Source organism: Castanea sativa, chromosome 4 (genome assembly GCF_040712315.1).
Source record: "Castanea sativa cultivar Marrone di Chiusa Pesio chromosome 4, ASM4071231v1".
NCBI lineage: Eukaryota > Viridiplantae > Streptophyta > Magnoliopsida > Fagales > Fagaceae > Castanea > Castanea sativa.
The window spans coordinates 22,214,183-22,225,452 of record NC_134016.1 but is presented as its reverse complement, the minus strand read 5'-3'; the positions used below and the strand labels follow the sequence as shown (position 1 = coordinate 22,225,452).

General features: G+C 37.4%; 1 protein-coding gene across 1 annotated transcript; it reads left to right on the top strand.

Moving 5' to 3' along the window:
- Nucleotides 1-1,523: 1,523 nt before the first annotated feature.
- Nucleotides 1,524-2,105, top strand: LOC142632596 (uncharacterized). The gene is made up of 2 exons (XM_075806971.1): nt 1,524-1,830; nt 1,885-2,105. The coding sequence occupies exons 1-2, from the start codon at nt 1,524-1,526 to the stop codon at nt 2,103-2,105; spliced, it is 528 nt and encodes a 175-aa protein (XP_075663086.1).
- Nucleotides 2,106-11,270: the final 9,165 nt, after the last annotated feature.

The following is an 11,270-nucleotide window of genomic DNA, read 5'->3' as shown; positions in this document are numbered from 1 at the left end:
GGGTCGGGCCAACTTGTATTTTCACATGAAAAAAAAGGGAAATTACATTTTGCCCACCTGTGGTTTTCCCAAAAAACATTTTGCTTTCTTGTGGTTTAAAATTTTGCATTTTACCCACTTGACGTAAGCTCAGTTTATCTCCTGTTACCCACCTCTATTAAAAACAAGGATGAATTTGTATTTTTACCACCCTTTTATGTCTCTCTCCTCTCAAAACATAAAAAACTAAAAAATTGTACGTACAAATTCAATTATCAAAACTATGTAAGAGAATGGATGATGGATCTAACAATACATTTAAGTGAAAAAGCCTAAGAACACTAACAATGAAAACTCTAACACTTTAATGTCGAGATAAATAGAAAGTATAGCACGAAAAGTGAAGAAGACATAGGAGATACATGGAAAATCCTTTGTGTAAAGTTGTGATTTACAACTATTTTGTGTTGGCTTTAATTCTGTGCTAAACTTTATTGTAATTTTGTTCAATCTTTTGTACCCTATATTTTATGTGGGATTTATTTGTAAGGGTTGTGAGAGAGAGAGTGTGTGTGAAGACTTAAGGCAACATTAAAGACTAAAGAAGTTTTTGTGGGTAGCTCATGGGTAGCCTTCTCGCGAAGTGAAGCATGTGTTCAGCATATGACTGGAATGCGAAAAGTCATGACAGCTGGTGACAGCTGGTTTTCGCGAGTGTCTTGCGGGTAAAGCCTTCCTGCAAGATACCCGCAAAACATTCTGTTTTGCTATTTTGTCATATTTGCTCCACTACATCCTCATACACACTATATATACCCACATTACCCACATATTGAAAGGAGTGCTTTTCAGAGAGAAAACCCTAGCCACAAACCCTTGAGAGTTAGAGATTGTCATATCCACAATCCTCTACATCATCCATTGTGGTTTTCCTCAACTCCTACCTCTTCATATCCAAATCCTTGAGAGGTTGATAGCCCAAACACATACCACACCCATACTAAGTGTTAAGTGAGGTTTTGATGCTTCTGGGAAGCATTGGAATAAGCCAAGCTTTGGTGGATACAATCGGGTGCATTGCGGAATCCAGAAAGCTAGACAAGACACGGTTATGAAAAGCCTTGTTAGAGTAGGAGCTTGGAGGGTCTCTTGCTATTCGTGTATCCCAACTTATTGTCTAGTGGATCGATTTACCGCTTGGAGGGTGGCGGAGAGGTTTTTCGCCGAGTTCTTTGGTTTCCTCTTCGATAATACATCGGCGTGTTATCTTGTGTTTGCATTTCTCTTCCCTACCCTTTTAGCTTTCATTTTACTGTTGTGATTTGATGAATATGGCTTAGAGTAGCTCTATTGTTTGTTTGCTCACATTTACTCTATTTCGCACTTAGTTTAAGTTAGAGTAAATCAACTAAGCTGTAATTTTTTAATTTGGGGTCTAAACAGCTCTTGTGTTTTTAACACAAATCTGAGCTTTCAATTGGTATCAGAGCTAATGCACTTGCTGTGGTTTCATTACCTAAGTGCAATCCAAGACCCCTTTTGTAATGTATCAGTCACAATCTCTCAATACTCCACCATTCTTTGATGGAAGCAACTATGCTTTTTGGAAAATCTATATAAGGGCATTCCTTTGCACCATAGATGAGTCCATATGGGATTCTGTTGAGAATGGGTATGTTAGACCCACTATAGCTAAGTCCAAATGGGACAAGGTAGCTCTTACTTTGGCAAATGCCAATAGTAAAGCAATTAAAGCTATCTTTTGTGGTGTGTCTACTGATAAATTTCATAAGATATCGCATGTAAAGACTGCCAAGGAAGCTTGGACAATTCTTGAGACTACCTATGAGGGTACCAAGAAAGTCAAGGACACAAAGCTACAAATGTTGACCACTTGATTTGAAGAGCACAAGATGAGTGACGATGAGTCATTTGATTCATTCTATGGGAATCTCAATGAAATCGTGATTTCCAAGCTCAATCTCAGTGAAAAGATTGAGGATGTTAAGGTGGTGAGAAAAATTTTGAGGTCTTTACCGGAGAGCTATCGCGTAAAAGTCACAGCTATAGAAAGAAGGAAAGACTTGGATGAGATCAAGATGCAAGAGCTCATTGGATCTCTCTAAACATATAATCCGGGATTGCCTTCGCACATGCCAAGTAAATCACTAGCTCTCAAAACCATCAATGAGAGAATGGATGACTCCTTCGAAGAAGATGATGTGGAGAAAGAAGTAGTTTTCCTTACGAAGAACTTCCGAAAATTTCTGAAGATGAAGAATAGTGGGAAGACTTTCAACAAGGAAAAGTTTTCATCATCCAAAGGTGGTAGGAAGGAGTTCAAGAAGAAAGATGGGAAGGACTCTCAACCCCCTCAAGGAGTTGTGTGCTACGAATGCAACGACTATGGACACATCAAGAAAGAATGTCCCGACTATTTGAGACGGAAGGGTAAGGCGTTTTCCACTACTCTTAGTGACTCCGGAAGCTCAAATTCAGACATGAAAGAAGAGTGTGACAGTGATGGGAACTATAGGGCCTTTATGGCAATTACCTCTGTTGATTCTAAGGATGATTTGAGCAATTTAGTAAATGAACTTGGTGAGCATTCCGAGGGTGAGGAAGTTGAAGAATCGGAAGATGAAGATGTATGCCAAAATGAATGTGAGAACAACCTTCAAGAAGCATATGATTCTTTGCTAGAAGATTGTGGAAAATATGCCAAGGTTGCGAACCATGCTGTGAGAAAGATAAAGAAGATTGAAGAAGAGCATGGGTATACTCTTGTGCTTCTTAAAGAGGCAAAATGTGAAGTACAAGGACTCAAGGGAGAGTTGGTTGAAGCTTACTCTAAGATCAAGTTTCTTGAACTTAAAATAATCCAAGATAATGTCAAGGTTGAGCGTATCTTCACCAAGAAACTTGACAGTGTGCTGTCCTCATAGAAATCTTCACATGACAAGACCAATTTGGGTTATATCGGAGAAGGAATCTCCAGCAACGAACCCAAGAAAGAAGTGAGGTTTGTATCAGCTAAGAGTGTTAAGAAACTTAAAGAAGTGACGCCTGAGACAGAGACCCCTGCCATCGAAAAGAAAACCATTGGTGCTAAACCAAAGGATAAAGGGAAGTCATTACCCAAAAATCAAAGAGGGCCTCAAGTGAAGCATATGTGTCATCACTGTGGTGTTCAAGGGCATACAAGACCAAATTGTTTCAAGCTTCATGCACCCAAGAAGGCTGACTCAATGCGTGGCCAAGAAAGTTCAAAGAAAAGACCAAAGGGAGCACAACCTAAGGGAGAAAATGAAAGACATCTCATTGGAGACGTCATGGAAATGTTGAAGAACATCTCTCTATGCCTTGTTAGCTTCACTCTGAGGTTGGAAAGCTATGTTGGTCGTACCCCTCCATCCAAGGTTTTCACCCAAAACACTCGTAAAGTGTGGGTGAAGAAGGGTACTCATGCATGATTACTCTCTATGCCCATGCATTAATATTTCCAATGTTTAGGGTCATAGGTTCATGCATCATGTCATGCCAAATCTCCTTGTGTCATTGCTTCCGGTTCATAGCATGTTTCATTTGCAAGTTGCGTTTTGTACTTGTTTTTGTTGATCTTACTTTTCCTGTTTTGTTTTTGAGTGTGTTGAAAAAATTCAAAAACCCATAAAAATTGAAAAATCTCCAAAAAGGTTTGATCGATTATTTTGTGTATATCACATGTGAGTTTGGCCTAGTACCTTCGTACTAATTGCGTAGTGAATGATTAGTACTAATGGCTTAGCTTGTTATGTATGAACATTTATCTTTATGGGAAAAATCTTGAAATCTATGCGTGATTGTTGTAAATTGATCTTCAAGCTTGTCATGAACGATTAGTCAATAGTCTTGTTGGTCTTGATACATGTATAGACTTGTGCCTATATCTTTTCCCATGTTTTTATGTTTTTGTTTATAGCTCATCAAATGTCAAATCTCGAAAATAGAAAATGAGCTGCAAAAGCCGTCACACATACTAGTATTTGACTAGGAAAAAGGGAAAGCAACTTGTATTGAAATGTATGGTGCCTCAAAAAGCCAAAGGCTTACTCACAAAATTGAAATATCAAAAATTTCAGGCATTGATCTCAAAATGAGATGTATTGTTCAAAAATGATCAAATGTTATGATTTGTAAAGAAGCCAAATGAAAAACTTCAAAGATATGTAATCATTTTCTTGTGGGAGATCATATATGTTTATTTCTATAATTGAGATAGTCCACTTGACTTAGTACTAGTTGTGTATGACTTGATTGAATTGATCATTGAAGCTTCACTCTAGACTAAGGACTATTCCACTTTTGATACTCACACACAAGACTTTGTTCAAAAAGATTTTTAAGTATTTTATATGTTTTTGAAAGTGTTTTTATGCTTTCTTGTTTTGAGTTTTTGTTCAAAGTACATTTTCCTTGTTTTTCAACAAAAAACTTGTTCAAAGGCATTTTTGCGAGAAGCTCGTGACTAAGCTCCTCCCGCGAAAATGGGTTAAGGCAAAAACATGAAAACATAAAATTCAAACAGAGACTTTCGCGACTGTTTCGCGAGTAATGCTTACCCGCCAAAAACTTTGTGCTTCAGATGCATTTTTCGCGAGTAAATTCATGAGAAGGTAACCCGTGAAAAAAAGCGTGTTTTCAATTTTAAAGGGCTGATGTAGATGGTTTTTCAAACATACCCTTTTTCACTCATTTTGCCTCCCTTGTGCCTCTCTCAACCCCAAACTGATTTTCACTAAAAAACTCAACCAAAAATCAAGAGAAAACTTCTTCACATCATATCTAAGGTATGTTTATACAATCTTTTCTCTCTATTTACTTAGATTATGCAGAAAATTCTAAGTTTTCTTAAGTTGGGTTTAGTTTTGAAAAAGGGTTGGGAATTATAAATTTTGTGAATTTTTGTTCAATTTCTTGATTGGGCTTTATCCCACTTGATTTGTTTGTGTTTGTGTTGGCCCCTTGTGGCAATTTAAACATGTATTTAGGCAAGATTCACTCATGCTCATGCATTGCCTACATGTTAGTTTTATAAGTGCATATCAAGTGTTTGATGAAATGCCCAAATGGCATTTCGGTGTTGTTTTGGACTCCAATGAGTACCAAACTTTGGGGATTACCATGATTGGACTTGTTTATCATGTCTTGATCATTGGAAATGTGTTTCATACACTTTGTCCCAAATGTGCTTAGTCATGCCTTACACATGCATTACGTATGCATACCACATGCACACTTGTCATGTTTTGCATATCATTCATGCTAGATATATGTTGTTACATGTTTAGCACTTTTCAACATGATTGTGTAACACTATTTTTGTTCTTTTTAGGACTTTGTGCTTATTTTTATGGACTAACTTGACTCTAATCAAGTTTGTGTTATTGTCTTTGTATTTTTGCATTTGTTTTGTTTTGTTTTTTTTTGTTTTTTTTTTTTTTTTTTTGGGTGCTTTATGTCTGTTTTGTAGATGTCTCCTACAAAGCACTTTGCCACCAAGAAATCCTCAAGGAGTCCATGCACGGACTCAACAAATTCCCGCTCCATTTAGGCAGACATAGCCTACAATGACTTTTACAGAAAGGCAATAATCATCATGGAAAGGGTTGTAAAAATGGAGACCCTTGAAAACACTGCCATTCCTGAGATATTCAAGGAGAGAACTTCGACAAAGTTGCTGAATCCAAATGGAAATGTCTATGCTGAAATAATTAAGGAATTCTTTGCTAATGCCATAGTGGAAGGAGATCAAATCAACTGTTGGGTGCGCCAAAAAGAGTTCATTATCACAAGGGATTCAATATAAGAGTTCCTAGAAGTTCTTCCACCATCTCAACCAATCTCCATACAATATGATGGTGAGGATCCTCGGTGGTACTCTCAAAAAGAGGTCAATGAACACCATTCCCTTCAATGTAGAGATGAGGACACTAGCTTATGTAATGATCCAGAATCTCTACCCGGTGACGAACTTGACAACATTGTCTACCCCAAGAACTATTTTCCTGCATGATCTTTTCACACATAATGAGATCGACATATGTGGTCACATCTATTACCTCATGACAAAGAGCATCACCAAAAGGAACTCAAGGACAATAATGCCATTCCCTACTCTCATCATGGGTCTCATTGAAAAGACGAAGTTGAAGATTCCAAGCAGTCTTAATGTTATGAAAAGGGACTGTCCCATTAGTGCTCATACGGTGACCCGAAGCCAAGCCCACATCATCGGATCAAGAACCGGCATTTCTCAAATCCCAAGGGCTAATGTTGAGGAAGAAGGTGGGGACATGGAGGATGAGATTCACAGATTCACCTCAGCCCCGGAGGACTCTGCACAACCATCTTCACAAGCTCAAGCACGGGGACCCAATCGTCTTGATCGCCTTATTGCAAGGGTAGACCAAATGTATGGCGTGCTCGAATCTCATGTACAGCACACCGCAGATCAGTTTGCTTATATCCAAGGCCAGATTACTACACTATCATCCCAAATTGAAGACATGACGATGGCGCAAGGATCCGATTCAGAATCTGAGCAATTCTAGCTCCTTTGGCCATATCAGGTCAAAAAGGGGGAGAAAGTTTTAAGGGGGAGTTGCACAATTTGAGGGGGAGCATAGTGTAGCACCTGCACATCATAGATATATTGGTTCATTTTGGTGGTTTAGTAACTTACTTGTGGTTTTAGCACTCTACTTTAATATCTCTTAGTTTATATTTACATTGCTTTCTTTTAAAGCTTTTAAAGTACTTTGGTTTAAAACTTTCAGTTTATATTCAGTACTTTGTATTTGTATCCTTGCTTTGTAGCTTTTTTTTTTATAGAACTTTTGGATTTTGTTGCATTATCTTTAGTACTACACACTTGTACCCTTATTGGATCATGTATCCTTAATGTAAATACTTTGGTGTTTTGCATTGGTTGTGTGTTTAGACATGCAATTGATTTTTGTTTTGCACTTAATTACATTGCGTGTTCGGATGATTGTTTACTTGTTAAATGATCATTGTAGTCGTTCTTTAATGACTGTTCCTGTATGATCAAGTTATGTTTCATTGTTTATATCTTGCTTATTACCTTGATCGCATTATACTTGCTCCTATACATACCTTGTATTCAACTTGTCATGAGCTTAATGAAAATTTTGTTTGTGTGCAAGTGTTTTTGGATACAGGTGTATTCATGCAAGTGCTTCATAGCTTCTAGATTAGGTGTGAGTGAGTTCTGCCATTGTTCCCAAACTCACGTTTAAATCTAGAGTCTACTATAGGGTATTTTGTCACAGAATAGCTAAATGGGTAGATTGTAAAGTTGTGATTTACAACTATTTTGTGTTGGCTTTGATTTCGAGCCAAATTTTATTATAATTTTGTTCAATCTTTTGTACCCTGTATTTTATGTGGGATTTATTTGTAAGGTTTGTGTGAGAGAGAGTGTGTGAAGATTCAAGGCAACATTGAAGACTAAAGAAGTTTTAATAGGTAGCTCACGAGTAGCCTTCTTGTGAAGTGAAGCATGTGCTTAGCATATGACTGAAATGCGAAGAGTCATGACAGATACTGACAGCTGGTTTTCGCGAGTGTCTCGCGGGTAAGGCCTTCCTGCGATATACCCGCAAAACATTTTGGTTTGCTATTTTGTCATATCTACTCCACTACATCCTCATACACACTATATATACCCACATTACCACAATCCACTACACCATCCATTGTGGTTTTCCTCAACTCCTACCTCTCCATATCCAAATTCTTGAGAGGTTGATAGCCCAAACACTTACCACACTCATACTGAGTGTCAAGTGAGGTTTTGGTGCTGCTGGGAAACACTGGAAGAAGCCAAGTTTTGGCGGATGCAATGGGGTGCATTGCGGGATCTAGAAAGCTAGACAAAACACGGTTCCTAGAAGCCTTGTTGGAGTAGGAGCTTGGAGGGTTTAGGTGCACTGGGTAGATTAGGCTTGGAGTGTCTCTTGCTATTCGTGTATCCCAACTTATTGTCTAGTGGATCGATTTACCGCTTAGAGGGCGGCGGAGAGGTTTTTCGCCGAGTTCTTCGGTTTCCTCTTCGGTAACACATCGGCGTGTTATCTTGTGTTTGCATTTCTCTTCCCCATTCTTTTAGCTTTCATTTTACTGTTGTGATTTGATGAATATGGCTTAGAGTAGCTGTATTGTTTGTGTTAGGATGTGTGCCCTTAAATTCTATTGTATGATGCTATGTATGACATTATGTTGTGATTAATAAAGTTGTTTTATTATTATCTAAAATGATAGCAACATGAATATGAGACATTATTATATAGTCCATGATATGCATAGTATGTGATTTATGTGAAAAGTCACAGAAGATATAAATCACAAGTTCTTTGTAAACTCAGAATTATAGTTAGTAGTCGGTGATAAAATTGGGCATTTTATCTGTGAAGACTATAACATATCAATTAAGATGATTTGTCTTGATCATGGAAATGAAGATTTCTAGCTGGTATGTTGATATGTTTTAAGAGTTAAAACATATTGAACTGGACCGTTGTGAGATTTATTATTCTCCTAACGATTATCAAATGAATAATAAACTCACGACTTATATTTACATGAACTTTTAATGCTGAGAGAATAATGGACCTGATCATGACGTGTAGGTTGATTTCAGATATCAGGAGTGAGATCTAAAGTTACGGTCAAAACCTCAGTATGTTAGTGTTGATGGAACAAATATTCTCAAGATAGAATTCATAGTCTATTAACAGAGATACAAAATATTCCCTTGAGATAAGTTTAATGGGTTTGTTACCCAGAATGTTAGGTCTAATTACTTTAGTTAATAGTTACTAGAGTATATATTTATGAAATTAGATTTCATAAATATATGATGAATAACTTAAAGGACTAAACCGGGTGCTCAAGGATTAAGATGTAGTAATTTACAAAGTGACAGTCTATATTTATGACTTTGTGTTACTACAAATATCTTATGAAGGGGTTGCATGTACAATAAAGTCTTGGGATATAATTTATTAATAAGGCCTAGAGTGTAATTATATTTATATAGTGGTATTAAATATAATTAATGGTAACTTTGGACTTGTCAAGAGTTGACAAAAAAGCCCAAGGCCCATTGGATCTAGTGTCTTATTGGTCCCTTTTGGTCCCACTCCAAGCCACATACTAAAGCCCAATTGGAAAGGCCCTAAAGGCTGGCCCAATTAGATAATCATTTATAAGGAGAGAAATATACATAATTTTAGTTAGTGAGACATCATTCTGAAATGGTGTGTATGTGAGTGTTAGACACTCTCTAATTCTCTCTTGAACAAACTCATATAACTGATTGAGACACCACACTTCTTGGGCGTTAGTGAAATTGGAGTGAAGATTAAAAGTGTTCCCAAGTGCTTCTAATCTTGGTTTTGAAATTCACCGCTTCAAAGTACACTCTCTTGTTCTTAAATTCTAAGACTTAGATAGTGCATGTTAACAATAGCGAATGAACTAGATCCGTTAATTTTCCACTGCGTATGTTTTGTATGCGATATAAATATGTTTTTTCCATCAATTTGTTCACTCGCATTTACTCTATTCCATACTTAATTTAAGTTAGAGTAAAATCAACCAAGCCGTAATTTTTTAATTTAGGGTCTAAACAGCTCTTATGTTTTTAACACAAATCCGAGCTTTAACTTTGAAAGGGATAAAAAACCACGGCTGAGCAAAGGGGAACGTCCCTTACTCTTTTGAGCTCTATATTATGTAAAAATGAAGGTCTTTGTACAATGGTGATGTTCTTTCCCAAAGAATGCCTTTTCTCTCTATCTCACTTTCCAACCCAAACTTTCTAACCTTTCTCTTGGTCTCTCTCTAGGTTCTTGCCCTAATATTTCAGCAACATGTTCCTCTTATAGTACGAGGAATGTTGCCAGGTACATAAGGGCATTTGTCAAATCATAATTCCTCCATTTGAATCCTAATACAACTATTGTACTGTGTAATGGTTGGAGGAGAGAGAAAACACGCCAATGTCAGGGTAGTGGAATGGAGGGCAGCTCTGTTACTATGTGGGGAGCAACTCATGGACAAAGAAAGGGACATCAGGGATACTAGGAGTGAAACACGTGTCTCCAACAGTAATCCAGCACAAGCTTAACCAATAAGGGGTGTTCTAACCATAGGGGGTCACTATATCCCTTTTGTGCAAGTGCTGGTTGTCCATGTTAGCTTGCAAATCTCACTCTTCCCCAAGATGGTCACGCCATTGGCATAGGCCAAAGATCCTCACCTTCAACCCGCGTTTCCTTTCCTTTGCTCACAGTCGTTCCACGTGTAAGGTTTGAATCCAACCATGCAAGCACTCTCACGTGCCTTGGCTGGTGTAATGTACAAAAATTAATAGAAAAGAAGATCTAAAAGCTAGGTTTTGTAAAAATTAAAACCTAACTTTTAGATCTTTTTTTCTCTAACCTTTGAAGGGATTCACTATCCCATGCTTTAAGTATAAGAGTCTTTATGTTTTGAAGAAATTCTGAAGTGGATTTCATCCTATTGTCCTTGGTTGCCATGATCTTAGATTGGTATCTCTTTTGGACTCTTGTAAGAGGTATAATGCAACCCATAACTATTAAAGTTGTAGCTAATGTAGAAAATGACCCCAAACTTAGATTTGTACGTAGAATGTAGATTGCTAAGAATATTTGTACAAGCAACATCCATATTATGTTTAAGTAACAAATCAAGTATATGATTCTCATATGGTTGATGATCTCTCTACTATTGTGGTTCTAGTGGGATTGACTTGACATGAGTAAGCCTTTTTTGTATATGCGAGGTATAAGAGCAACTCTAAGGCAAAGGCCTAGTAGGCATGCCCCAAAAATCCATTGCATCTGTGCGATTGTCTCAACCATTTTGGCACCTAAAAAGGCTAGGGCTAGAAGGTACCCACTCTCTAAAAACTTAGTACCCAACAACAAAAGTGGATTGAGCCAAGATAAGGTAACAATTTGGACAAGAGTAGTTTCGCTGTATAAAGATATCTTATTGGAGGTAAATTTATAAGCATGTCATCATGTGCTTTTCTTTTCATGCTAGGCAGCAGTGTACAGTGGTGAAATCAAATCATCCTCTTTTCATTTTTTCATATTATAGAAATTGTCCACTGATCCATTGATGAGATACCTGAAAGCTTTACCCCCAAGAGTATTATAGATATCCACATGATGACATACTTATAAAATTACCCCCAA

Excerpts from the sequence above, each read along its gene's own strand:
- LOC142632596 (XM_075806971.1), top strand. The coding sequence starts at position 1,524 with ATGTATCAGTCACAATCTCTCAATACTCCACCATTCTTTGATGGAAGC. Across the intron at positions 1,831-1,884 it reads TCTTGAGACTACCTATGAGG|AGCACAAGATGAGTGACGAT; the intron begins GTACCAAGAAAG and ends CTTGATTTGAAG.